Genomic DNA, 26,118 nt, shown 5'->3' on the forward strand with positions numbered 1-26,118 from the left:
AACACCTGCTTAAAGACACTTTTAATTCAAATCCGGCCAACATATTTTTCTTCCTTCTCCTGAGTATTTAGGGCTCGTTTTCCGGATTGGGGATTAGGTTTATTCAAAATAATTGTTAGACACATCCTCAGTGATCTTTGAGTGTTCCTTTCAGCCACTGAAAATTAAGGTCAATCATAATTTTATTCAGCCATACAAGAAAAGAAGAAAGGCTAGGTAAGTTTAAGTTTGAATTCTTTTAAAAATAACTAAGAGTTGACTGACTGAAAATAAAACAAAAGCCTAAATAATGTACAAAACAATTGTTAAGATGAAGAGAAAAATAATCTCCTACATCTCTCTTGGATGTTATCTAGATGCGCAGATTAACGCAGGTCTGGGTTCTGAGAAGCCATGTTTAAGGGAAGCCTGATAAAACTGACTTTGGCGCCACCTGCTGTCCATTTTCAGCAAGTACAGCTTTCTCTGGGTGAACGAATTGGGATAAAAGCTTGCACTGCAATCTCCAGACTGGAACAGATTAGAAGAGGAAATATATTGATGTTTTCTTTGAGCACTGTGTCTTAGAATCAAATTCGGGCTCCTCTTACATAACTCTTTATGCGATTATTTCACCTCTCTATGCAGTGAGTCTTGGGTAAGGCTGAAGTATTCTCACAGTGAAGTCGGAATTATGCATCTTTTCCATCAAAATAACATAAAATATTTTGGCATGCAAAACTCCAAAATTTTAAGCCAATACTTAAATTTCTTTGGTGATGCTAAGAATTTATTTCAATGTCTTTGAAATTAAAAAAAAACAACGACAACTCTATGCCCTGTTGTTTCTCCAACTACACCAAAGCCCTGAGGTATCATATGTTCCATTAATACTCACCATTTAAGATTCAAATGTAATTAATAATCATGACATTTGGGAGAGACGAAGGGCTGAAGAGAACAATAGTTTATATACCTTCTTGCTCCAAATGATCTTGGTCCTATGTATATATTTCTGATTGCCTCTTCCCTGCTGCCTCTTCTGGGAGGACTTTCTAGAGCCGGCCATAAACAAAGTGCTGGCCCTTCAAAGTGTCCATAATCTCTGTGGATCTTGGTCACTGGGGACGTGGGGGTGGGGGTCCAAATCCTACAAGAATAGCTTTTTACAGCTAATAACGATCTTGGTTGTCTCATCTCCTTTGAGGTTCAGAGAAGACAACATCTTCATGTGAGACATTGACAGACCTAAGTCGGCGGGGCGGGTATGAGAACTTAGAGGGTGGTGTCTGGCCACCCCTCGTCTGGGGATATTCGTTGTTCGGAATTTCTGTTGGACTTGTGAAGAGGGCACCTTAGAATTGGCGTCTGTGTCTTAGGATCCATTTGATGAAGCTTTGACCCAATTGCACTGTCTTTGTGGGGAAAAGAATGTGAATTATGTGTCACATGACTGTGGGGTATGTGGGGCAGTTAGAGGAAGATCCCAGCAGCCCGGGCGTCCTGCGCCAGGCTGAGGTTACACAAAGGCCTGAGAGAATGCTGAGACAGGAAGAAATGTTAAATGCTCTACTGCTTCGTTTTAGGACCTGCTCTATTTCTCTCAGCAATGTATCTAATTGAATAGCCAACAAGTGATGGTAAAGTAGGCTCTATGTCTCTGGGCAGTGAACATTCCCCAAAGTGGAGCTCTACGAGAATTAACCATGGACACTTAGAGTAAGGAAAGTGGGAGAGGGATAACTTGCTCAGTTCCAGAGATTTAAAAACGACTGTCTAAAGCAATATATAGTCATGGGTTGGACAAGGGGCTTTTTGTGATAAGAAAGTTCACAATTTGGGGGAAATAGTGGCACACGTGTTATGGAAATTATTATTAAAAATCGTTGAGATAAAATAAACTCCAGTGTATAAGACCCCAATACATTACTTTGAAATTTTAATTTTAACACATAGAACGTAATCAGAAATAAGAACCATACCTTTTTGCTTGAAGTGCACGGTGGTGCCAATTTCTAAAAAAAGAAAGATTTAGCAAAACAAAAACAGATAAAAACTTCTTTATCATCTGAGAATAAGCACAAAAGTAGTCTGGTACTCTCCACTGAAAGGAGAATGAGAGGAGAGGTGGAAAGAGCATTCTAATAGAAACACATATTGGGAGAGATTGAAAAAAAGAGCACGTGGGAAGAGATTGTTTTGTTGGAATGAATGTGCAGTTGGAGATGGCAAAATCGATTTGCAACTACAAATACTTGATGTTGCATGTTACGTGTATAGACAAGTACAGAACTCTGAGTATGACATGTCAAAGAACTCTCGATTGCAGTTCAGTGGAATGTGTCTGGCTCCCAACACCATCCTAGCATTTCCTCTCTGGTTTGCTCCACCCAAGCCAATTGATCTTGCTTTTCTCCTAACACACTGAATCCCCTCCAGCTTTAAAACTGTTGCACCTGTTGTTTCACCTGCTTAGAATGTTCTTCTCCTAGATCTCTGCATGGCTCACTCAGCCAATTCATTCGGATTTCTGCTAAAATGTTACCAGCTCAAGAAGGACTTCTCCCATCACCTTACCAAAAATGGTACCCTCTGTTACTTTTTATTCCTTTACCCCGATTTACTAATATTAATAGCACTATCACCACTTGGCATCATGTATAGATTTACTTACTTGCTTGTTTACAGTTTATCTCCTCCATTAGAATATATGCATTAGAGGGTAGCGACCTAGTATGTCTTATCAAGCACTGTATCCCTCCCTGGTGCCTAGATAAGTACTTGTTGAATGTATAAATAAATTTCAGGGTTAGAAGGTCAAATATTTGTCTTCTCTTTTAAGTATCCTTATTAACGAAACCACAATACTTTTAGATCTTTAGAAGTAAATATGGAAAATTTCCATAAGATACCATTTTGAATCTCAGGACTAACCGAATGGTTGGTCAGATATAGGAGGCCAAACCATGGCTGTGGGATATGGATTCTCTTCTCCTTGAAGATCAGGACATAGCCTTGAATCCCTAAAGACTATGTTTTCACTAAGGAAGTAAAGTGACTAAACTCCGAAGCCAAAGAGAGTCTTTTGAATTGGACATCTAGTTACCTCACTGTCCTGCTTGAAACTTGTTCATGCTTTCTTGTAGCTTCTGGGATAAACACCAAAATTCTTGGCATGGCATCCGTAGCTCTGCCTCCTCACCTCTCCAGCCTTATCCGTGTTTATCATCTCTACATTCCAGCCCACAAGCCTTTCTTTATTCTCCATGATACCATGTCTTCTCTGTCATAGGGCCTATGGCCCAATGATATCTCTGCTAGAAATTCCTCTCGGCCTTCAGAATTAGTTATAACTTCCACAGAGATATTAGTCTCCTTGGTAGAATTAAGTCCTTTTATTAAAAGCTCTGCTCTCCTTCATAACACTCATCTCAATTTTAATTTCAAATACATTTGTCTAATGTTTTGATTAATGCTTGTCTTCACCATTGGACTGTGAGTTCTATGGAAGCAGGGATTTTGTTTATTACTTTCTCCTGTTGTTGCTCAGCCAATGCACAAAGGCACTCTGAATGCTCAATGGGCCCAAACAGAAGATTTGGAATCACTGAGAATAAATATGTGCTAGCATCCTTCTAACGAAGTGTCTGAGACTTTGTTGAAACTGAGAATCTGAGTACCAAAATTCTTTATTCTCTGATTGAGCACAAAAGGGTCAGATCTTCAGAATCAGGTCTGCAAAGTTTCTGAGATTTGGTGCAATCTATTAATACCACCTCTCACTGCCTCCCCGCACTGCTCCTCCCCACCCCCACCCCACCCCCCGTCAGATTTCCCATTTGTCCATCCAAAGGCGGTCACAAGGAGAAGCTCTCAAATAGCATGCTGTTTTCTGGAATTCTTATGATGGCTTTAAGAAGAGCACCATTGTCATAGTGTCTGAAGTCTTGAAAATGTTTGGCTATAATTCAGCATTAGCAAAACTAGTGTCAGCCAGGCTATTCATAAGAGCAAGCTGTGTCTACACATAAGAACAGTTTTCCTAAGCTGGTCAGATGTAGGGTAGAGAGGGAGCCCAGTGTGAATGTTTTTTTGTGTGTCATGATTGCTGATGGATCCCCAGATGCATTTCTGAAGATGCTCAAAGTCATCAGCACCTGCCCTTCTGTCCTTGAAGAGTTAGTTCATTATTTGCAGAAGTAATAGAAGTCTTCTGTGTAGAAGTCCATAAAGAAGGATGGAACGAGAATTCTGCTCCTTTCTTAGCAGAAGACAGCAATTGATGTCACTCTCACCTCGGGAGTGAAGCCAGGTTCTATCAAAATATAAAACACCAGTCTCTACCTGTTGACCACACTGATCATCTGCGCACTGATGTTTCAATTGTATATTAAACACACTGTTTCTTGTTTTCTCCCACAATACTTACTGACAATTTTTTTCGAAATCAACATATTGCCTTAAAAGTTGTTGAAAAGACACTATAGAGAATGTGCTCATCATCATATAAGAAACAAAGCCAAGGGATGCTAATCAGTTACCTAAGGTAACACAGACAGCAGGAGGCAGAACTGATACTGAAATTCACGGTTCCCAGTTCTCCAGCTAGAACCCTGTCCATATTCCCCAACACACCTCTGCTATTTTTATGAAAACAAGGCTATATATGTATAACCTACACAATGCTAGTGTTATCGCTGGGACATTGAAATGATTCATTATTGGCTGGGGAGAGTTTGGCTCCGCTTTTTTGCAAAGTGCAACTTCCCTTCTTTCTTTTGTCAAACCTTTTGGTTTATCATTCTTTAGAATTTATAAAGACTCAAGGTCAGAGTGGCCTCCTTCACCCAAAGGGACCTGGATCTCTGCAGGGACCATCTTTATGTAAAGAACACTTGGTTTCCTCTGCTCCATAGGCCTCAAGGGAACAATTGCAAGCAATTATTCAGGAACCTGGACAGGCAGGAAGACCAATGGTTCTGCTTAAGCTAGAAAAAAAATCACTTAAACTCTTTCTGCCTCAGTTTCATCATATGTATAATGGGTTTAATTAACACACCTGTTATAAATTTGTGCTTTCAACTAGGTAAATTATCACGCTGTACTTAGAATACTGCCAGACACATAGGAAGTGCTCAACAAATATGAGTTATTGTTGTGAGATCTGCGGTAAAATACTTTCGAGAGAGGACTATCCATAAAAGTTTGGTGGAAAAAGAGAAAAATATATCTTAACAAGTAAGCCACGGCAGTGCAGGTCCAAAGAATAAAATTAAAAAAAAAAAAATCTACTGCAACAATACAGATGAAGGAAACATTGAGGAGCTAGCACACTGGAGTGATAGGGAAGCAGACTGCCAAGGCGGCACTTCGAGCAGGAGAAAACGAGCAATGTGCTTGGGGTAACAGTCACTGGCACGGGCTTGGGTAAGAGTCTACACGTTCTGGACAGATCTTAGGGAACAGAAGCTTCCCTACTAATCAATTGAAAAGGGCTCATTAAAAGAAGGATTTAAAAGCATTACCAAAGTATCATACTATATGAGTAAAATATACATTTTCTTGGAAGATCTTCAAAAAGCAAACTAGCTTCTCATTAAATTTTAAGAAGCCCTCCCTATTGCAATAAATGAACTGGTTTGTGAAATCCTAATGATCTTAATACTTGGAATTCAATTTGCCTTTAGGAAAAGAGAATGGAGTGCTTATTTCTTACTATTATTTCCTCCTGATCCTCTTCTGTTGGCAGTGAACATTCTCTTTTGAGGAGCAAAATCCTTAATTTTTTTGCTCCTGGCTTTGAAAAATTGGTTGTGTGCTGCCATCTTGTGGTAAAATTAAGACATGGCACTATGTGCTGTCTAAAGAAATCACCTTTGTCCACCAGGTGGCAATAGTGGGAAAAATAAAAAAGACTTTTTTTTTTTTTTTTTAGCAGGACTGAATGCTACTCTCCCCACAGGAGTCTTTCCTATTCTTATAGATAAGAAAATAATTTTTTAATCCTTAACAATTAAAAATTATTCTTCTTTTTCAAGTGCGAAGGTGATCTCGAGTTCTTGCAAAAAAACTGCCTTGCCAGGATATTACTTCTGCGGCCATTCGCTGGACACTCTCATTAGAAAACCTATGATATTCATGCCTTTCAGGAAAACTGCTCTCCACATGTTGATCTTGCTTTAGCAAATACACTTAACAAGTAAGCATGGCAGCGCAGGTCCAAAGAATAAAAAGATAAATCTACTGCAGCAATACAATTGATAAAACCTTTGGGGGAATCTAGTACAGAGAAAGTTCTAGAATTCTCCAGAAGCATTATTGTCATATGTCTAGAACTTAGCTCCTGATGAGGGAGTACAAGGAGGCAACGGGGAAAAGAATTTAATACTACAAAAGGCAAATGCTTTGACAAATTTATTTATATTAACCTGTCTTTGACTTTTGACTTTCAGATTCTTTACACCCAGCCATGTTGGAGAAAACTGCAGCATCAGAAAGAGTTGATTCAGCCTCTCTCATTGGCATAGACTGTAGCACCAGCTCACTATTTCTGTAGCACAGAGGAAGTGTCTGATAGATGTGCCGAATATGTCTGAATGCATGAATAAATACATGAATGAATGAGTGAGCGAGTGAATGAATCAATTAAAGCCTTAAGAGCTGTCCTAACTAAGATTCCAGGCAGGGGACAGTTATTTTATTCTTCCACCATGCCTTAATGCCAAGACAAAATTATTGTTGGGAATTCAGTCATTTGAAGAGCCACACAGGGCCAGGAGCCCCTTTCACCAGTCCCCAAATCCTGGCAGGCAGAAAATTTTCCGAGGGCTGAACTTTATTTAAGAATAGCTTCGTGACTAATAAAAATTTAAACCTTAGACGATAAAATCCCAACCTTCTCTCTCTCTCTTTTTTTTTTTTTTGTTCAAACTGTGTGTGTGTGTGGGGGGGGGGGGCGGGGGGTATCAAAAAAGAATCCTACACTTTATTTTCAAATACTTCTTAGGGCTTTTCCTCTTATAGTTGACTGTGACCAGAAATGGACTTCAGATATTTGATGCTATTTTGGGGTGTTCCAGGGACATGAGTGATTAACTAGGATATTGGTCACCAGGATATTGGACATATGATGATAACTCGTTGCTGAATGAATGCATAAATCCAAATTATAACTAATGCTGACATAGTTTCTCCTTACATAATGTGAATGAAATATTTGAGACTTACTTCCTAGTTTCATAAATTCATGGACCAACCCTCTGCAAACCAAAGTTCTATACTAAAGAGAATCGGAAAAAAAATATTTTTTAAATCAAAGATAATTTCATCAAAAAAGACAAATTTACAAAAGAAACAAATATTAATACACCAATTTAGGGAATGTAAGAGCTCCCACACCTGAAAGAGGGGTTCTTACTCGATATCTTGGAGGTGACACAAGACAAGTCTCTTCTAAGTGAAAGAAATTCGCTTGTAAAATAAGTCAGGTTTAATTTAAGACCTGGAAGAGCTCTGAGTGTGCCTATCACTGTGGGGAGAGGGCCCTGGCCCAGGGCAGGAGGGATGCTCCTGTTCCTGCCTCTGCTATGACCTTGAGCAAGTCACAGTAACATGCCCAGCCTCAGAGAGGTCAGAAAATAGAGAACAGTTTAGGTATTTTGTATAGTGACAGCTCATTCAGACAAAATATGTTTATATCATATTAATGGTGGTATCTCTGAGAGAGATTGTATGTGATCTTTATTTTCTTCTTTACAGTTTTATAAATTTTGAAGTTCTTCCATAATGAAAATGCATGACATTTATTATCAGAATATAAAACTATTTATAAAAGCAAATCGATGCATTAAAAATACCCTCTAAATCTGGGGAAAAGTATGTAATGGGTTTCTGATTATTTGGCTTCGGGTTGATATCACTATGAGAAGACTGAATTCCCGCCCCTGCCACACACTTTTTAGTTGGCTGGTATCACATAGTAAGACCAAAGAGAAGCTAAGATATGTGAGGTGTGACTTCTGAAAGGAACACAGTCTTAACAGCACGAAATGACGGTGTAATAAAAAAAGTATTAGATGGGTTTATGAGGTCCTTCTCACTGTAGGCTTGACGTAATTGCCCTGTGGCACAAGCAGAGGTGCAAGATTTGCTCAGTGGCAATACGCATTGTTACAGCAAGTACAGCCTCACCAAACACTCCCAACATAAAGCGAAGGTTTCAGCAAGTCTCTTACTACTTGCAGCAAGTCAGCTTTCTCAAATCCTGTGGATTTCTTATCTAGCCTGAGATGTTTAATTTTTAATAACCAATGAATTAAAATGTTAGGGAATACCAAGGGGCTAAGTTTAATAAAGGGCCCTGGGCCACTCCACCTAAAAATATATATAAGGTTAGAAAAACTCCAGAAGTAAACTTATTTGAATCATCTGTCGGTAAGGTATGCGGTTTCTATGTTAAAGAAGGAACAAGTGTTTCTGCCCTTGTGCCTAGAATGTGCCCATTATAGCTGAGGGTACTGTCCTGGCCTTTTGCCCTTGTTGGAATTAAAGATCAGTCATCTCATTTAATGAAGAACTATCTCCTGGCTTAAAGTAGATTATGTTTTCTGTGTTTAAAAACATACATTTTCATTATATTTTAAAGCCTTTCGTGCCTTCGTTTATTTGACTTGCTAAAAAGGATTAAAAGCATAGGTTTGGATAGGTCTCTAGAGATTTTCATCCTGTCTGGCTTTCTTCTTTTTCTATTTCCCAGCCCTAAACTGTGAATTGCAGATCTGTTTTCGGAATACATTTTAGATTGAAATTCTAAGGGATTCAAAACTGTCTTTAATCCATGTAATGTGTTCTTATTTTTAAAATCAAAAACATTCAAATACCATGAAACAAGGTAGCTAGCCTATGGAATTTGAATGCAGAGATAACAAGTGAATTTGTGAGATTTCCTGGAGTTTTAAGGCTCCTGAAAATGAGAAGATAAGGGATTTAAAGTGGCAGTACGCTCCTAGCTACCCTTGGATCTACATGTGTGGCACTAACTGCTACGGTGCAGCACTTGTAAAGGTGGGTCTGCTTTGAATCCTTCCCACTGACTTTATTACTTGGAGTGCCAGGATGCCTCAGCGATTTATCTGTAACTCCTGCTGTGTCACTGACTCCAAATATAACATCTTTGCCAGGTTCTGAAGCAGCTCCTGGAAAATATTGGTGGTTCCTTACAACTTGACCATTCCTATAAATGAAATAAAATCCTACCATTAAACCTCCCCGTTGAGGCTGAAAGTTTTCTCTAGAGGTTCTGCCAGGTAACAGGCTCTCAGTATCTTCCAGAAAACTCACCCTGAATAGTGCCACCTACCACAGAGTGTCCGATATAGGTACGTGTCTATACAATTAAGCCAACAGGTAGTCTTTTTGTCCTAAATGTGTAACAGAGCTGAAAATGCTGGTCTCCTTTCTTTTAACTGTATTGATTTATCATATTTCTTTTATTTTTTAAACACACCAGATACAAATGAGGAGACTCTTAGGGCAAAAATTAATTTTTTTTTCAGATTTCTAAAATTAATTAGACTTAATATTGTTCAGCTCTCTTTGGATTCTAGACCTTTGAATGTACTGGAAAGGTCTGCCCCCTCTCCATTCTCTCCTGTCTGCCTTTTAAATCTCTCTTTCACCTGGACGCCTTCTCTGACCAGTCCAGGCTAGCTAAGGTGCCCTTGTTCTGTACTCCTCAAATACCACACAGGCATCCTAAAGTTAACGAAATTTCTTGAGATTGTTTAATTTATCATCTACTGCTCCATCTGGTCTGTAAGCTCTATTAGTGCAGAGGCTATGCTGGCTTGTTCTCCACAGTCCTTCCCAGGACTCAGCTCTGAGCTTGGCACATAGAAAGCGCTAAGTTGTTTTTTTTGTTTTTTTTTTGTTTTTGTTTTTTTTTTAGTGAATGAATGGTGTAATCAAATATTATGCATTGTCACATAAACTTAACCTGTACCAGAAACTAGTTTTTCACTGCCCATCAAAATCAGAGGCTCTTTCTTGTGTTCCTAATAGTTAGAAATCATAAGGAAAAGAAAACTCTAAAAGAAACTCTACAATGCAAAAGCAAGTGGAGAGTACATCTATGTGCAGAACAAGAGTCACGATATTAACTGAATGACTTAGAGAGGGAGGTCTGATCCTCCGAGGGAAGACCAACCTCCAATGACTGAGATCATTCCTTTTTTTTTTTTTTAGCACAGCAACACTAAGCAGATTTCAATGATAAACTTACCTGTGTTCTGGAACTCCAGAGAGGAAAACAGAACAAATCTCCCAAGTTACTCTCTAACTTGCGATTCAACAAAAAGAAGTGCAAGCTACTGCGTGGTTTCTTTTGCGTAAGCTGTTTCTGCTCTCCAAACATCCCCTGCTTCCAAGTCATACAAAATCCACACGTATAATTGAAAGAGCAATTTAGAATGGCCAAGCAACTTTCTACATAGAACATGGCTGGGAATGCTTGGTGCTGGGTGGGCTAAAGAGGATGGGATGGTACACAGAATGGACACTCGGCCAAGGCACGGTTATCTTCTACTGCTTTTTGTTTTTAAACTGTACGATGCTATTCTTGCCCCCAAACAATGTCCTCTTAAGCAGGCAAAAAAAAAAAAAAAAAGTTGTACTGAAACTGCAAAGTTTAGAAGGTGAGTGGTTAAGTCAGAATCTTTGTTGTGAGTATGGGGCAGGTCAAGTAGAAAGGACTGATAGCTATGATTTATAGTAAAGATGCTCTGTTCTTGGTAATGTCTAGTTGTTAAAACGTACATAGGTGTTATAGAGATGTAGAAAGCGTTTTCCTTTACAGTCAGCACAGTGATAAGCAAAACAGTGTAGTATACTATGGCAGTGCTTGGCTCTCCAGGGCCCAATTACAAAGCATGATAAATGACTTGTAAGGTCTCTCTTCCTACTGATTTGTAAGCTGACGATTCTCAGTAGACTCCTAGTGAGTGGTCTGCTTACTCCCATCATACATCTGGGTACATATGAACACCTTAAATTGGAATTCCAAATTCATCATGTCATGTTGTGTTCTTAGTTGGCAGGTGTGTTTCCTCACAGCAATATACAAGAGGAGATGTAAGGTGGGACCACTTAAGCTGATTTTTCCCTGCAGTGAAGATGCTCCTTTAATTTAAATCCTGCAGGTGACCCGTGATGATGAAAGACCATTGTGAAGACAGAGTGACTGCATAGGGGAAGTTGTTCCTCAGGTTTTTATTTTGCCTCTTCAAAAGTAGATGTTTCCTCCAGGTAGAGGGGGTAATGGCTTTGTGGTGCTTGCATGGCTGGTAACCAGTGTTTAGAAGTGAATGCTAATACTGTCAAAACATTTTCTTTGGTTTTATTTGAGAGATGTCAAAGAAAAAGTGTATATGTAATGCAAGGTGAATATAGTTGAAAATGTAGAGAAAAAGAAAATCAAGAAATACAAATCAGGAATAAGAATTTTAAGTGAAAAAGAAAGCCGAGGAACAGACTAAAATTCAAGTTTATATTTTTGGGGGGCAATAATAGGACATTTTTGGGGGGCTGAGACTATTGATGATTGAAGTCTTAGAAGACTATGTATTATTTTTTTCTTTTTGACTCTTAAGTACTGCCACTTCCTTTACAGTCTCTTGCTCCACACAGTGTCTCTGCATCTAGAGCGAAGCTCCTACAGAAAGGACTTTTTTCCTGGCTACACGCAGCACTGTCCTCACAGTAGACTGTTACCCTTCAGCTAAATGGCACACTGATGCACACACCAAGGCAAGCTCTGCTGGGGGTTTGCTCTAAAGACTCAAGAGAACTGCATCAGCATTTTCTGGCCATTCGGGATCCTGGTCCTTTCACTCTTTGGGGCAGCATGCCAGCATTTTCTGCTGCAAATTTCACTGAGCTCTTCTTAGGCAGCTTTGTTCCTTTTAATTAAAAAGACAAGACTGTCAATTACTTAAACTTAATCCACAAATGTAATTGTTACTTTGAAAGATCATTTTTTTTTCCCATAAAGCTCATAGCAGAGAAATATTTCCATCAAATTAAAATTTAGTGGGAGCTTGGATTTTCAAAAAATGTTCATCTTCAAATCCCTGCTGGCTCTAGAAATCTAAATAGAACAGCCAGCCATACTGCAGGGAGATCACCAAGAAAGGCTGGCTGGTGGAGGCAGATCCAGACTAGGAGTCTAGGGAAAAGCATTAGAAAAGAGTCTCAAGCATTAAACATTCTCTTACCTTTAAATTGAGACTGTAGGATTTGTAGCCATTTAGCTTGAAGCTAATATAAATTCTGAGACGGGTAACACTTCCAAGCCATTATTAGACATTTAAACAATGGTGGAAATAAATTTCAGATTTATTTTTGCTAGCAAATTTTAACAAGGAGAGAACAAGAACTTTTTAGGAAACAGAACAGACAGAATAACGGAGAGATGAGAAGAGGACACAGAAATGGATTCAACAAAGAGAAGTGCTTGTTACTATTGGGTCTAAATTATTGGGTTGGGTCACCTATTATAGTTGGGTCTAAATCACTAGATTGGTTCATTTCATTGATTGATTCCAGGTGAAATACGGGCACAACTTTCCCGCTTGGTTCCCAACCAATAAAGAAAATCAGGAGGCAGTCAGACTGTTGCTCCCAGTAAAAGAGTCGGGGGATGGTTATCCAGTAATAATGTTAACTCTCAATTATCTTCATGTGTATTATCAGGGCCTGTGATTTTGCTGTAAATTTGCCCTGACACAGCTGCCGAAGTCCTATGAGTCAAATTAAGCCCTTGTTTCCACTGGCTAGTGGGAAAGAAGCCATGTGTTTAAAAACTGGAACCTTTTCTAGGACATGCTTTATATCTTGACCAGAAAAAATGGCAGATTCTTTAGATTGATGACTTTGGATTAGTCTGAAAAGTGGTAACATGCACGACAGACATCCACTGAAAGTGTGTGAGTGCGTGTGCCCGTGTCACACAATAGCAAACTGCAACTCGCGGCTCCTCTTAAGTGTAATATTATGATGCTGGTGAAAATATTTTATTTTTATTCGGCCTTGGGATGCTTCTATATTTAAACTTGCTAGCAGTATGGGCATCTCAGACATCCCTAGAATCCATAATATGTCAAAATATAATAAAGCCACACTGAGCTTACATCTAGTTAATATCTAGACAATATAATACAAGTATATCTCTAAATATCAGTACTTTTAAAAATTATGAGAAATATGTGTATCGAAATATGATTATTTTAAATTCAGCATGCTTTCTTTCTAGGAACTTGAAGCTCCTCTTAATATATTATTTAAAACACCACTTTGAGCTTGTAGGCATGAAAAATATAATTTCTTTCCCATTTCACAGTTGGAAAAACTGAATTAAAGAGAACAATGCTAGCAATTATCCATGATTAATAGAGGCGTGTATGTAAATCAGCCTGAGTAAGTGTGTGAAATTAGATGTGCTGGTGCCAGATAGCTCTGCTCATGTTTCTTAAAGATGAATTCTTTCATATAAATCTCTGTGCGAACTCGGCATATATTCTGTGTGTTGAGTGTATTTGGAAACGAACTTTGTAAAAGAGTATGGATATGAGGTAACTGAGTATTATGTATTATGAGCATTATAACATAGAAAGTAAATTAGATAAATTTTTGAAATTCATTAAACAGATATATATCTAATGAACATAAATGTATAGATAAGGTTTATTTAAAATTTACCACAGATTTATATATGTGCCTGGATATAGTGATGAGTAGACTGGAATTTGGGTATACTATGATGATTAAAAAGCGTGGGAGAAGTTGTATGTTAGTTTCTTAGGGTTGTGGGAATTAATCGAGTTAATATATGCAGGAGGCCTTAGAACTCTATTGCTACATGAGAAGCCCACTACTGATGTTAACTGCTATTATTATTATTATTACCATTATTATTAGACAAGGTGAAAGTGCTGTTACAAGGAGCTGAAAAGAGGCATTTTCTTATTGATATCCAGGATAATACCCTACAGAAAATAAAGAAAGCTGTAGGAACATTCCAGTCATCTTCACAGGATTTTTCCTCCAGTTTTCTTCCCATCCCCGTGGAGTCTGATTTTGAGAACCCATTCTTGGGAGTGCCGGGTGAGGGCAGGTATATCTCCTCCTCCTATTTTAGATAGAATCCGGCTGTTCTGATGCCAGGCCTGCCCATAACAACACCAGTCTCCCTCAGAAGGAAAAGTGCCAGGCGGACTTCAGATTTCTGCAAGCCTGGTTTGTTTGTGGATTGGATTTAATTTTTTTTTAAACTTTAATTTTGGGGGGTTTTGTTTTGTTTTCAGAGAAAGCTTTAGACAGCTGTATTAATCATGCAAACCCAGCCATGTGCAATGTGTTTTATCAATGGAAAAACAGGAACTGAATGGCAAGCAGCTGTGAACAAACCCAGTGCAAAGCCTGAACCTGGGAGATAATCTCAACATTTCCCAAACCCGCTTGCCACATGGGGTTAGTGAATGGAAAGGCTGTTCACTTGGGATAAATAATCAGATGGGAGGCAAACAAGTGAGACATTCCAGGGTTATTAATTTTTTATTTTAGTTGCAGTGATTGGAGAAGGATGGGCTGATCAAGCCTAGAGAGCCCCAAGCTCAAGGGAATTCTTCATTTGAGGGTGATAAAAAGAAGACAATGGTGGTTCGTCCTTGTCCTCTTCCCTTCTTTTGCTTCCTTTTAACTTTCTGAGGCTGGTTTAGTCACCTCGTTTTGAACCTGCAGTCCTTCTAAATGTGAGGGCATCTCCAGGTGCACTTACATCATGAAGGGCTATGCACAAGTAAGCTCATGGGGAGGAGAGAAGAGCAATGTTTTCATTTCTCAGGATTCAGAGGCCTCAGCAAATGATTTGAGCCTAACAAAGTGAGAAAAGTTCCCTCAGATGTTTAGAGTAGTCTCTTTCCTCATTTGACAATTCAGTGGAGTTTCTGCAGCGATACATGCAGGGATAGTTATGCAAATATATGCCATTCAGGACTCATTTCAGAATAAATAAACCTAAATTAAAATTAATGAGAAAAACACCTATCAGAAACAGATCAAGGATGGAACACTATCTTATTTATTTATATACATATCTTTTAAATTAAGGAGCAGGGAAGCACACTGATTTTTTTGTTTTGTTTTGTTTTATTTTTGGCAGAATAGTAAAAGACATTTGAAAAATTTCTGATTGGCCGTGGACAATACAAATTATCCTTTGGTATAATTCCAGTATTATCATCATCACTGCAGAAAATCAAGCGATATGATGAAGGAAACCCAAGGGAAATACATTTGATTTATTGAGCCTTGTTTTTGTTTAATCACAGCTTGAAGGGGTTTAGGACTGCATTCCTTAGGAGGGGAGGCTCTCCAATGAGAGAGATTAACAGTGAAGCAGCTAAAAATACGCATGTATTTCTGTTATTAAAAAGTAGGAGAAAAGTTACCTTTTTTACAATCAGCGGACAGAAAAGGACCTTCGGGACTTTCTCCTACTTTCAAAACACTTTAAGGAATTTAATTGATTCAAAATCCTTCGGGCTTTTATGCATCAACCCACTGCTTACAGACATCTTAACGCTCAGGGCTGAGATGTAGGCTTCCAAGCAGATGACGATATATAATATTTAATTAATTAAAGGTGTCTTGTGCTATCGTGTCGATCACAGTGAGGCAGGCATACATACTTTTCATAGATATTTCAGTATTTAAATGGCACTATAAAAATGTTAGGGATCCTATATGTTAGTATTTTCTTTCTGTGGGAAACTGCATTTCACATGGGTTGCCATCTTGATTGGAAAGAAGAAAAGGGATTTGATCCTTACAAAAATAAGGTCTTTGTAAGGACCAGGGAACTTAAGATGGCACTATCTTTCCATACCAACTCTCACACCAGCTATCCCAAGTCACCATGAACAGCTTTTCAATTTCTATCAGCAGAAGCCCAAAGTATTAGTAGTAAGATAAACTATATTCTCTAAAACTATTGGATCTATGAAAGGTATCTATAGTCTATCTACAACGTAAAATCAAACTAGGGTCATTCTCCAATCAGCAATTCAGTTTGTGAGAAAATGTCAAGTTCAAAAAATCCCATATGTTCTATCCTTGGTCCAAACTTTTTTTCGGTATCTAACAGCTGTGCTTTGTGAACAGTGTCTGGCTTCATTTTGTTCAATGTTACATATATCGTAAAGCACGATCAGATAAAATATGAGTTTGTGGAAGCAGAACTGCTCTCACAAAGGACACCTAGAGTCATAGTGACACTGCGCAAAGTTCATCTTTGATGGAGCGAGACCTCTTTGAAACATTATCCATTGGGACAAATATGTATGTGTATGTTTGTCACATCACGATACTTGCAAGATGGCAACATGATAAAATGGTGTCAATCTCTGCAGTAACACTAGAAGATAAATGTCTTAAAATAATTGCAGCATGTCAAGAATTCAAAATGGAATATATTCCATGAACACTGTTTCATGTCAAGTCTAAGAAACAGGCACATTTTAACAGTCTTATTTTTAGTGGCTGGCATAGAAACAGATTTCATTAATGGTTTAAGGAAGAGTTCTTCTAAAAATAGTTTGGACCGTTCTTAAAATTTAGGAGTAACTCTTTTATTAAGCTAATCGATCCTTAAAACTTTGCAATCCTAGTTTCAAATATAATTAAAATAAGTTTGCATTATCTACGAATACACATGCAAAACATTGCATTATTGACACACTGAATATCTACACTCAATTCTGCCCTAATTTTTAGTTTGGACAAGTGTTAATGAAACATGATCCATCTTCAAACTAATGAAATAGCAGCTTTCTACCTTTAATTCCGAGCACATTTCCTTTATAGTGTATATGATAATCTTGTTTAATTGGATTTATTTTTTCCACATTAGCCCCCGCATGGCCTACTTTCCATTTTTTTCTCAGGTCTTTGAGTGTTATTTGCAAATCACTTTTCTGGAATTTAATTTCAATGGTAGGTTGGTTTCATTTCAGATTTTTTTGTATTGTTTTAATTTTATTTCCCAATTTGCCTTTAAACAGCCTCAAGCTAGAAGGTTGGGGCTGCAGCTTGCATCTAAATGTGATGTAGGAGGAAAAATTTAATTTGAGTGTGCAGAAAGTTTTATAAAAAGGAATACATAACGACTAGCTTGTTTTTTTCATTTTTTGTTTTCTAAAATAGTTATGTTTAAAAAGAAATGTCCCTAAACTGGCCAAGATTTTAAGATAAAGTAACATCCTTGTATTATGGTTGAGTTCAACCTTAGGTGGTAGGTAAATTTATTTTTACAAGTAATACAAATGACTTCACATTCGGATTGTAAAACCTCCAAATGTGAGGATGGTCACTCAGAGGATTCATATTATTTATAAACTACAGAACTTAACTGGCGGTGTTCCAAATATGTGAGTTCATAGTTATCTGTAACATATACTAATTGAAGAAAAAAATGCTTTCTAAGTTTAGCATCATCTTCCCAACTATTGACCAACTTGAAGTTAGGTCAGGTGACAGATCTACCTGCCTATCAACTGGTGTGAGGGCAACTGATTGACTTTCTTTGGAAGGTTATAAAAATAACATCTATCGTATGTTAATTTTGTGAATGTATTTCCCCCTTTGTGTCTTTTGCACATTATAGATGATGGAGAATGACCCAGCAAAATAGCTACATTGATAAAAATCATACTGACCTTGAATGGGGTGGGGGGTTGTGGGTAAAACACGCTCTGAAGGGGAAAAAGAGTAAGCATCATGGAGAGTTTATAGATATATAGACATATATCTATATATCTATATATATCTTATTTATGTTTAGCTATTCAGACAATTATAAAACCAATAAATTTCCATGCCTATTGGATTATATCTCCCGTAAAGTGATTGTTCTTTCTGCCAGCACTAAAGTATCACAGAGCTATTAGTAACACTTAAAATCTAAAGCCTTTTAAACAATTTTAGCTAGAGTTGGGACAACATTCTATTGTAGTAACTTTACAAACAGGATCCTACTCTTCAGTGGAAAAACCAACTGCCAAAATAACAGATAATTTTGAGGACTGGAGTTGAGGGTTGTTTAAATTAGTAGAGATCAAATTCAGGTTATGAATTTTGGTCCTGGTTCTGGTCTCTTTAACTCATGACAGATGGAACTGTGGTAGCTAAGAATTCCTTTCCTCTCCCTAAGCACTGTAGCTCATATCAGCTTTAGCCAAGCATCCGGAAAATTTATTTTGAGAAATACTAATTCAGCTTCTCCCTCAGGTTTTTACTTCCATATTACTGATATAAGTGCAAGAGTATTGCCAAGGTAATAAGTTTCTGGGCATGATATAAGTTTATTTTTAGTCTTCTCTCTAATCCCACCCTCTTGGGGTAATACAACCTCACCTGAAATTTGATCAACCAATCAAATTTGCTTAATGATACATCCTGTTGAGCAATAAGAAGTGCTTTTCTTTTGAACATTTGGGTCTTAACTTACGCATTTCTCACAGTCCCATCCCCAATCTAGTAACATGCTGACAGAGTTCAGAGTTTAAGGTATCCTCTACTTATCTCATCAAAACTCCAGGTTTAATTCTAAATCCTCCTCTGAGACTCTTTCAGAAAAGCAGAATGGTGCTTTGGGGATAGGATGCATTACTTGCTACCCCCAAGCCCTACAGAGTAGTATAAATACCACATACTATTCTACAATCCTCCTAACAGCTTGATTAAATAAAGACCAATGATAAATAAAAATCAACAAGAGTAAAGCATATGTGCATATTCAAATTTGATCTGCCTGCCATTTTGTACCATAAGCTTAGGAAGAGTAGATTTTGCCTGGAATTTGGACACTTAATACATCTGGATGCAGAAAACCCAGTCTCCTTGCAGAGTGGGCTTTTTCTCTATCTTAGCTGAAAGTTGTAGCTTAAATGCCAAGGTTTCCTAAGTGCATTAAGATGGAACAGGTCAATAACAGCGCAGTGAACACTTGTGTCTTACTTACACAAGTCAAGTAGAAAAATGGTTTAAACTCCCACTGGTTATTTGGTGTTAAGTTTCCAGCTTCAAAAATAAATAGCTAAACTGTTTTCTGCATTTATGTAGCAGTTGGAAACCACCGTCCCATATTATATTCTATCTACTGTATTTTATTTTTATTATTACTATTATTATTCAGACTATTTAAATAACTCAGCTTAATATTTTCTTATCACACCGTTCACAGCTGGGTAAATCCACTTTGCCCTCATTTTCACAAGACCATTTATATTGCTAAACCATCTCACCCACCCCGCTTTCATCACCTATTCAACTGTTCCCCAGCTTGTTATTATCATCTTAGCTCCACCCTGTTATCATCATTTTAGCCCTATCACACCCCATTAGTTATTCTCGTTCTCTTAATTCCATCCTCCTGCCTTATTCCTCAGATGCACCGCATCCCAGCTTTTTATCCTTATTCTTCCACCATCATTCTGCTGTATTTTATAGTTTATGCCAGGGTTTGTGGGCTTCTGCGTGAGTGTAAAATGAAGTAAATCCCAGTTAAAACGACAAAGAAATTCTCCAACTTTTGATATTCAAAAGTAAGGGAGGGCAGGACACTTGGTGCCGTGTGCTTTGTCTTTTGGCTGCCAATACAGCAATGCCTCACTTTATTGCTCTTCACAGATGTTATATTTTTTATAAATTGAAGATGAGACCCCCCCACCAGCAAAAAGATTACAACGTGCTTTATTGTGATATTTGCTTTATTGTAGTGGTCTGGAACTGCACCTCAGTGTCTCCTAAGTGTGCCTGTACTTGAGGAGGTCAACCTAACTCAGCAACTGATTGAGAGGTTTTAGGAACAGAACTCTAAGGTTGACCCCAGTACTGTATTCTGTGGCTCTTAGTAAATCCCTTAACTCTGAGCTTCAATTTCTTATCAGCTAAATGAAGAGGTGGGGTATTATGGGTGATTCTGCTGGGACACCACGAGAAACAGTTAAATGGGCATTAACATGTCACAAGAAAGTCCTCTGAATTAAAGGCACCAAAATGACAAAAGCTGGACTTGAGGGTTGGAGTTGAGAGAGAGAGAGAGAGAGAAAGAGAGAGAGAGAGAGAGAAAGACAATTCAGGAGAGAGAGAGAGAGAGAGAGAGGTAATTTATTAACTCTGATATGATTTTCTTTTCTTTCCAGTGGATATTGCAGACATTCAATGTCTTTCTCGAAGTCAGCTTATTCAATGCCTATTCTTGAAACTAAAACTAGTTTCCCATCTATTTTCTGTTGTATCACAGGGAGCCCTTATAAGTAGTTTACAGTTAGTCTTTCAAAGTATATGTGGGTAATGTTCAAATAGCTGCTCACGCTGTTTCATTATGTGGCATCCAGAAGTAGTTGGTTAAGAGGCTTTGCCAAGTCTTAACTAGCATCATCGAGTGGTATATGTTTAAACAGTGGGCCTCTAGGATAATAACCTAAAATGGTTTCTAAAGAAGCAGGCCCTCATTTTAAGGGCACTTTCTAGGGTTCGGTGGCTTAGGTAGTACTTGAAATTTAATCGAGTATAGGTTTACAAGTTAATAATCTTTTAAAATTAAAAAGAAAATTTAAAAACCTCCGACACAATGATATGGTATGGCCTATCATTCTTTGTATTTTTATTCTCTTGTACTCAATAGCCTCAGACACTGCAGTAAAAGTACCTTACCAATCCACACATTTATCAGTAGGGCTGACCTTCCTTAACATATGCAACTACTCCCCTCAAGGGTCAAATGCTGACCCCTAGGCTGAAATATTAGTTCAGAATCTCAATGTGACAAAGAAAAGGTAGTGGTCTAACTAATGTTGATTCAGGCTGGTGCAAGTTAATAGAAATGGAAGTGGGAGGTGGAAGAAGTGGGTAGGAAGGAATATGATAGTCAGTGAAAAGACCTCATTAATTGAAAAAGGAAAAAGAAATTAGATGTCTCCTCACCTCCAAACAACAAAACATACATCTCCTAACATTTACCTACATAAACAAATCTAAATGATGTGTTGGTTTAGGACTCAGGAAACAGATTACCTGAGTTTAATCTCAGCAACTTAACTTAATTGAACTTTGTTACTTAACCTCTTCATATAACTATGAGTACCTAATAGGGTTGTCCTGATGATTAAATGAGATCATGTATGTTAAGTGTTTAGCACATGTGCAGAGTACCTTGTAAGCACTCACTTGATAAGAAGTGATGGCATGAAAGTCATCACCTCTACTCTTCCTCCCTATTTGTTGCTTTAAAGGTAACGCAACATAAGCACTAAAATAAGACAGGTTTCTTTCGTGAGTACAGCACAGTCATCAGTGTAGAAACGTGGAAGCTATTACATTTCATATGCTGACAATGGAACTTCTCTTGGCATCACCAGAAGCCCAAGTCTTCCCCCATGTGATACATGTTCCCCCACCTGAAAAAGACTAAGGAGCTGAATCCTTGCCCACACACATTGTATCATTGGATTAATGTGTTCGGACAAATTATATAATGGAAAACTTTGCTCTGGATGAAGAAAAAGCTATAAAAAGTATTACTTGAATCTACAGACTGAGCTAGTATGGAGCCTTGACAAGCAGAATGCTAGAATGTCTGGAGAATAAGACAAATGAGAAAGGAATGCTTCCGCTGGTGAAAAAAAAATTACTATAAATACAATGTATTCTTGCACTCTTATTCCATTATTTTGATCCTTTTGGAGATCAATATTTGAATAGAGAGCACAAATTATATTGTATATATATGGTAGAGGACAATGTGTATCAATGACCGCAAATTGACACCGTAAAAAGTCAGCACATGTCGCCGCAGTGGACACTGAAAATGTGCTGATGCACCGATGAAGATGGATAATCATGAATTCTTCAGGGCTCTGGCTCCTGTTTCCACCTGCTGCTGCCTCTGGCTAACAGCAGCTCGCCAGCTGCCTCATTTGCTCTGGACTGGCTGGGTCAGCAGAGCACCCTGCTGCCCACACAGTGCTCTCTGTCAGGGCGGCCAGTCACAGCAGCTCCTCCCAAGCATCTCTCCCCTCCTCACCCTCTTCTGTGGAAAGGTACCGCCACCAACAGTGTTTCTTTCTTCCCATTAAACCTCTCTCCTTTGAATCTAAGCTAAGGGCAATCTGTTCACACATGTACTTTTTTCTTTTTTCATTTTCTTCTCTTTTTCTTCTTCTCCCTTTCATCCTTTCCCCTTCCTTCCTTCCTTCCTTCCTTCCTTCCTTCCTTCCTTCCTTCTTTCCTCCCTCCCTCCCTCTTCCTTCCTCCTTGTCTCTTCTTTCTTCCCTCCCTCCCTCTCTCCCTTCCTTCCTCCCTTCATTCCCTCTGCCTCATCTCTTTCTTTGTGTGTGGATTAGGCTACTTTAGAGCTGCATTCCCAAGGACTCAGCTACGAAGGCTGTAACAGTGCGGCTCGGAAACCTACACAGTGTGGTGGGGTGGACATGGTGGAAGTGCCATTCCCGTTACATAAGAAGCAGAGCTTTCCCCTTTAAATGTCCATACTTAGGTCTTCAGTCTGAGAAATAGGGCAGTGGAATCACTAATTTCTGGCAATTTTAATAGCTTCTTTTTACCTCAAAGCCTAATGACCTTTTGTATTCTATTCTTCTGTAAGGTTTGCACCTCCTAACTTTCCCATAAGGTAGGAAATCAATGCAAAACCGAATAATGATGTATGTGCTACCTCTACATGTTGCTAAACTCAGAGCTAGGACCTGTGTGGGCTGTTCTGCAGAGGGTAGTGTGGGCCCACTGGGAAGTACTACATCATTCATCACAGCACTGTGCCCTTCTCAAATGTGTAATTGAGGATGACCTCTGTGAAATCATCAAGGGCAACACAATTACAATACATTTGCCCAATTTCTTGATTCTCAGTTTACAAACAGAAAGTCTATAAAATTATTGACATTTCTTAATTTTACTTAATTTTAAAAGTCCCTTAAATGAACTTTTGTGAATAGGGAGAGATGTTATTACAGGGATTGAGATGATCTTTCACCACCACCAGCAGACTAGCAGTATCTCCATTACCTTTGATCCGGCCTCTGTGCTCTCTGTTCTCCTCAAGAACTCCATCTTTTCATCCTTTCCCCCTTCTCTCTCTCAGTCTATAGGTATCATTTTATTTACCATTTAAAATATATCATTAGCATACTTCTTCTGGGTGGGATAGGAAGAAAAAATACTTTAATGCAAATTTATAATGGCTCCCTTTCTCTAACTAATCCAATTGTCCCATTTTCTCTTTTCCAATCCCTATAAAACCTCTTGTTAAGTGTATGTTGTTCTACTTAACCAGGATAACCTTAGACTTGTCAGAATCTCAAATTCATAGCTGAAGCTGTTTTTCTCCCCGCCCCCCCTTTATGAAATTCCTAATGTTAGGATGAGACAGGTAACTACATTTCTTAACAAATATCTTCTCAAAGGTTCTGAGATACTAATGTCTTTATCTGAAGCAAAGAACACTGCTGTTTGGTCTTTGGAGACAAGAAAATGGATGGAAATTTTAAACTTTATATTGACGCAGCATTTGTATAGCTGTATGTAATCCATCAAAGTTTTAGAGACCGAAGTCAATGGGAGAATGAGAAACCGAAGGCCAAATTTAGAATAGTTTGTGGCTATTGTTTCTTACAAGTAGAACTGGATCTTGAGCAGTTTTAAAATGACTTTAATACTACATTTCAAGAAAACTCTCAATTTTTTTCCTAGAAAAATTTTTTTTTTTTCTTGAAGTCTCCTCTAAACTGAATAAAGCAAGATGGAGACATCTCTCCTAGCCATAGTATTTCTAGATTTTCCAATTGAATCTGTGCAGAGAATAACCTCCTCCTTGCTTGTTATTCTAAAATAATAATAGTAAATTCTTTGGACTTTCTCTTTTAGGCCAAATGAAATTTCTGGCCAGCATGTGCTAACTTTTTTGTTTGTTTTACTTATTCTGATAAACATTTCTTTATCCAAATGTTATCACTTTCCCTGATCTCACCCATTATACTTCTGTCTCTCGGGGAACATTTGCTTCTATGCTCACAGCCACCGGGCCAACCAGGTAGTGGGTCAGATACTTATTTGATGATAACATGCTGCTAAAGAGCAAGGCTTCATGAAGGGTTCTCCTACAAAAAAATCATTAACTTAACACAACTGAGCCCTCTTTAGTTTGCCTTTAGGATCTTCTTTGGTCCTAAGAAATGCTCCCCTCTCATCATTCCGCCTCTCTTCCAAAAATATATCAGGTAAGCAATATTTCCTGCTGTCATATGAGAATCTTTCTACAACCATTTTTCCTCCTTTAGATTTTATATTATGTTTTAATCATTCATTCCACCCTTTCTCCTGTGTTGTTAATTATACACTTTCTTTTTCCAGCCTCTTCCTTCTCCCAGCACCTAATCCATCCTCACTGAATATTTCTTCCTTAATCACTCTCATCATTGCCATTTTTTAACTGCTATCCATTTTCCAGGATCTTACATCATCTCTGCTCCTTAAAGAGACCATCACCAAAGAGATGGTTGTCCTCTGAATATTCTTACATTTTAATCAACCAGAAAACAAAAACAAAAACAAAAACAAAATTAAACAGGCAAGCAAGCAAACAACAACAACAACGACAACAACAACAACAACAACAAAAAACCCCACAAGGCAGCCATCAAAAGTAAGCCAGGGAATAGAGAGAGGTTATTCCATTTGTAAATCATTCTTTATGCATAGAGATTGAGAACCTGTATTTTTGTTTGTGATTATGTTCTGATTTTTGTACAAATATACCTTTAATAAATAAGGAAATGATTTTGTAGTTCTCTCATGGGAGAATTCAATCAACTTAATTCTCCCGAGTTAAGCCTGCTTTGGCATACTTACTGAAAAGGACTAGGCTGGCATTGGTGACCCCCAGCTTGTTGGCAGCCACGCAGGTATAGTTGCCATAGTGCTCCTCAGTGACGTTGGTCACTGTCAGGGAGGACTGTCCCTCCGTACTCTTAATCTCAAGGCCATTGGCACTGTTTATCCTAAGAGTTCAAAAACAGAAGAGTAAAAAGAAACACTGATGAAGATTTGGCATAGTAATTCCTTTTTCATTGTTATATTGGAGAAAAGGAAAGAAAGGACATTTGGAGTTTGCTGTTCCCTACTCAATTCCTCATTTTGATTATACAATTCCATATTATCTGAATCAATGTCCATCCACAGAGAAGACTCAGGAATGGATGAGTTTCGCTGGGTTTTGGTTCCTGCTATAGGCAAAAAAGACATGCAGGTGGAAACTATCCACCGAAAAACCTATCTCACTCTCTGCATGTAACCTGAGCACTTACGGGCTTTAGCTTAAGAGCTACAGGCCTCAATGCACTTGACAAAGAGATTTGGAAAAGAAAGAGTCTAATAGTATAGAACTACATAATTACAGTCGAGCTTGTTTTTGCTATTAGGGCTCATGGTGCCTCTAGGACCACCTAGCAGAGCAGTGGGGTGCAGCAGTTTGGCACATACATACCTGGTGTCATCCCGGTACCACTCAAAGTCAGGTGCAGGCACTGCCGAGGCCTCACATTTGAGTGAAGCTTGTCGCCCTGTGGTGGCTTCATTGCTCTTGGATTCCGTGATAGTGGGAGGATCTGTGGGAAGGACAGGCACACAGTTTATGTGACAGTCAAAGGACACTCCAGAATTTCCACCCAAGAAAGAATTAGAAAGGAGAGTTTGATTGGAGTGGGCAGGAAAGAAATATTCTTAAAGCTCCGTTTACATGAATTATGTGTCAGCCAAAAGGGACTGATCACTAAAAAACTAAATAAAAATAAGAGATGATTAATGAAACCCTAGACTTGGTTTACTTAATGGCAGACTTAACAGGGTTTTATGGAAATAGAATCCAGGATGTCTTTTTCCCTCCTCCAATAGACCATCAATTATTTCAGCCATAGATTGTAGTATTTGCATAGTTTTTCCTTTTCATTAATTAAGTGGTGATACTAAAGGACTTGAGATTTTAATGTATAATTTGAGAATTTTTGTTTTGTT

The 26,118-nt window shown here is 38.3% G+C and overlaps 1 protein-coding gene across 2 annotated transcripts in view; it reads right to left on the bottom strand.

Moving 5' to 3' along the window:
• Window positions 1-26,118, bottom strand: part of LSAMP (limbic system associated membrane protein) — a 570,872-nt gene that overhangs the window by 4,424 nt on the left and 540,330 nt on the right. Inside the window, exons 5-8 of one of the 2 annotated variants that reach the window (XM_006905482.1) lie at window positions 25,592-25,712; window positions 24,958-25,106; window positions 17,748-17,783; window positions 1,962-1,994 (exon numbers count right to left, since the gene is read on the bottom strand). In XM_006905482.1, the coding sequence (XP_006905544.1) occupies window positions 1,962-1,994; window positions 17,748-17,783; window positions 24,958-25,106; window positions 25,592-25,712 (339 nt within the window). The remainder of the gene's footprint in view (window positions 1-1,961; window positions 1,995-17,747; window positions 17,784-24,957; window positions 25,107-25,591; window positions 25,713-26,118) is intronic. The other variant, XM_006905483.1, reaches the window with a different exon arrangement.

The sequence above is a fragment of the Pteropus alecto genome, unplaced genomic scaffold (genome assembly GCF_000325575.1).
Source record: "Pteropus alecto unplaced genomic scaffold, ASM32557v1 scaffold270, whole genome shotgun sequence".
NCBI classification, from domain to species: Eukaryota; Metazoa; Chordata; class Mammalia; order Chiroptera; family Pteropodidae; genus Pteropus; species Pteropus alecto.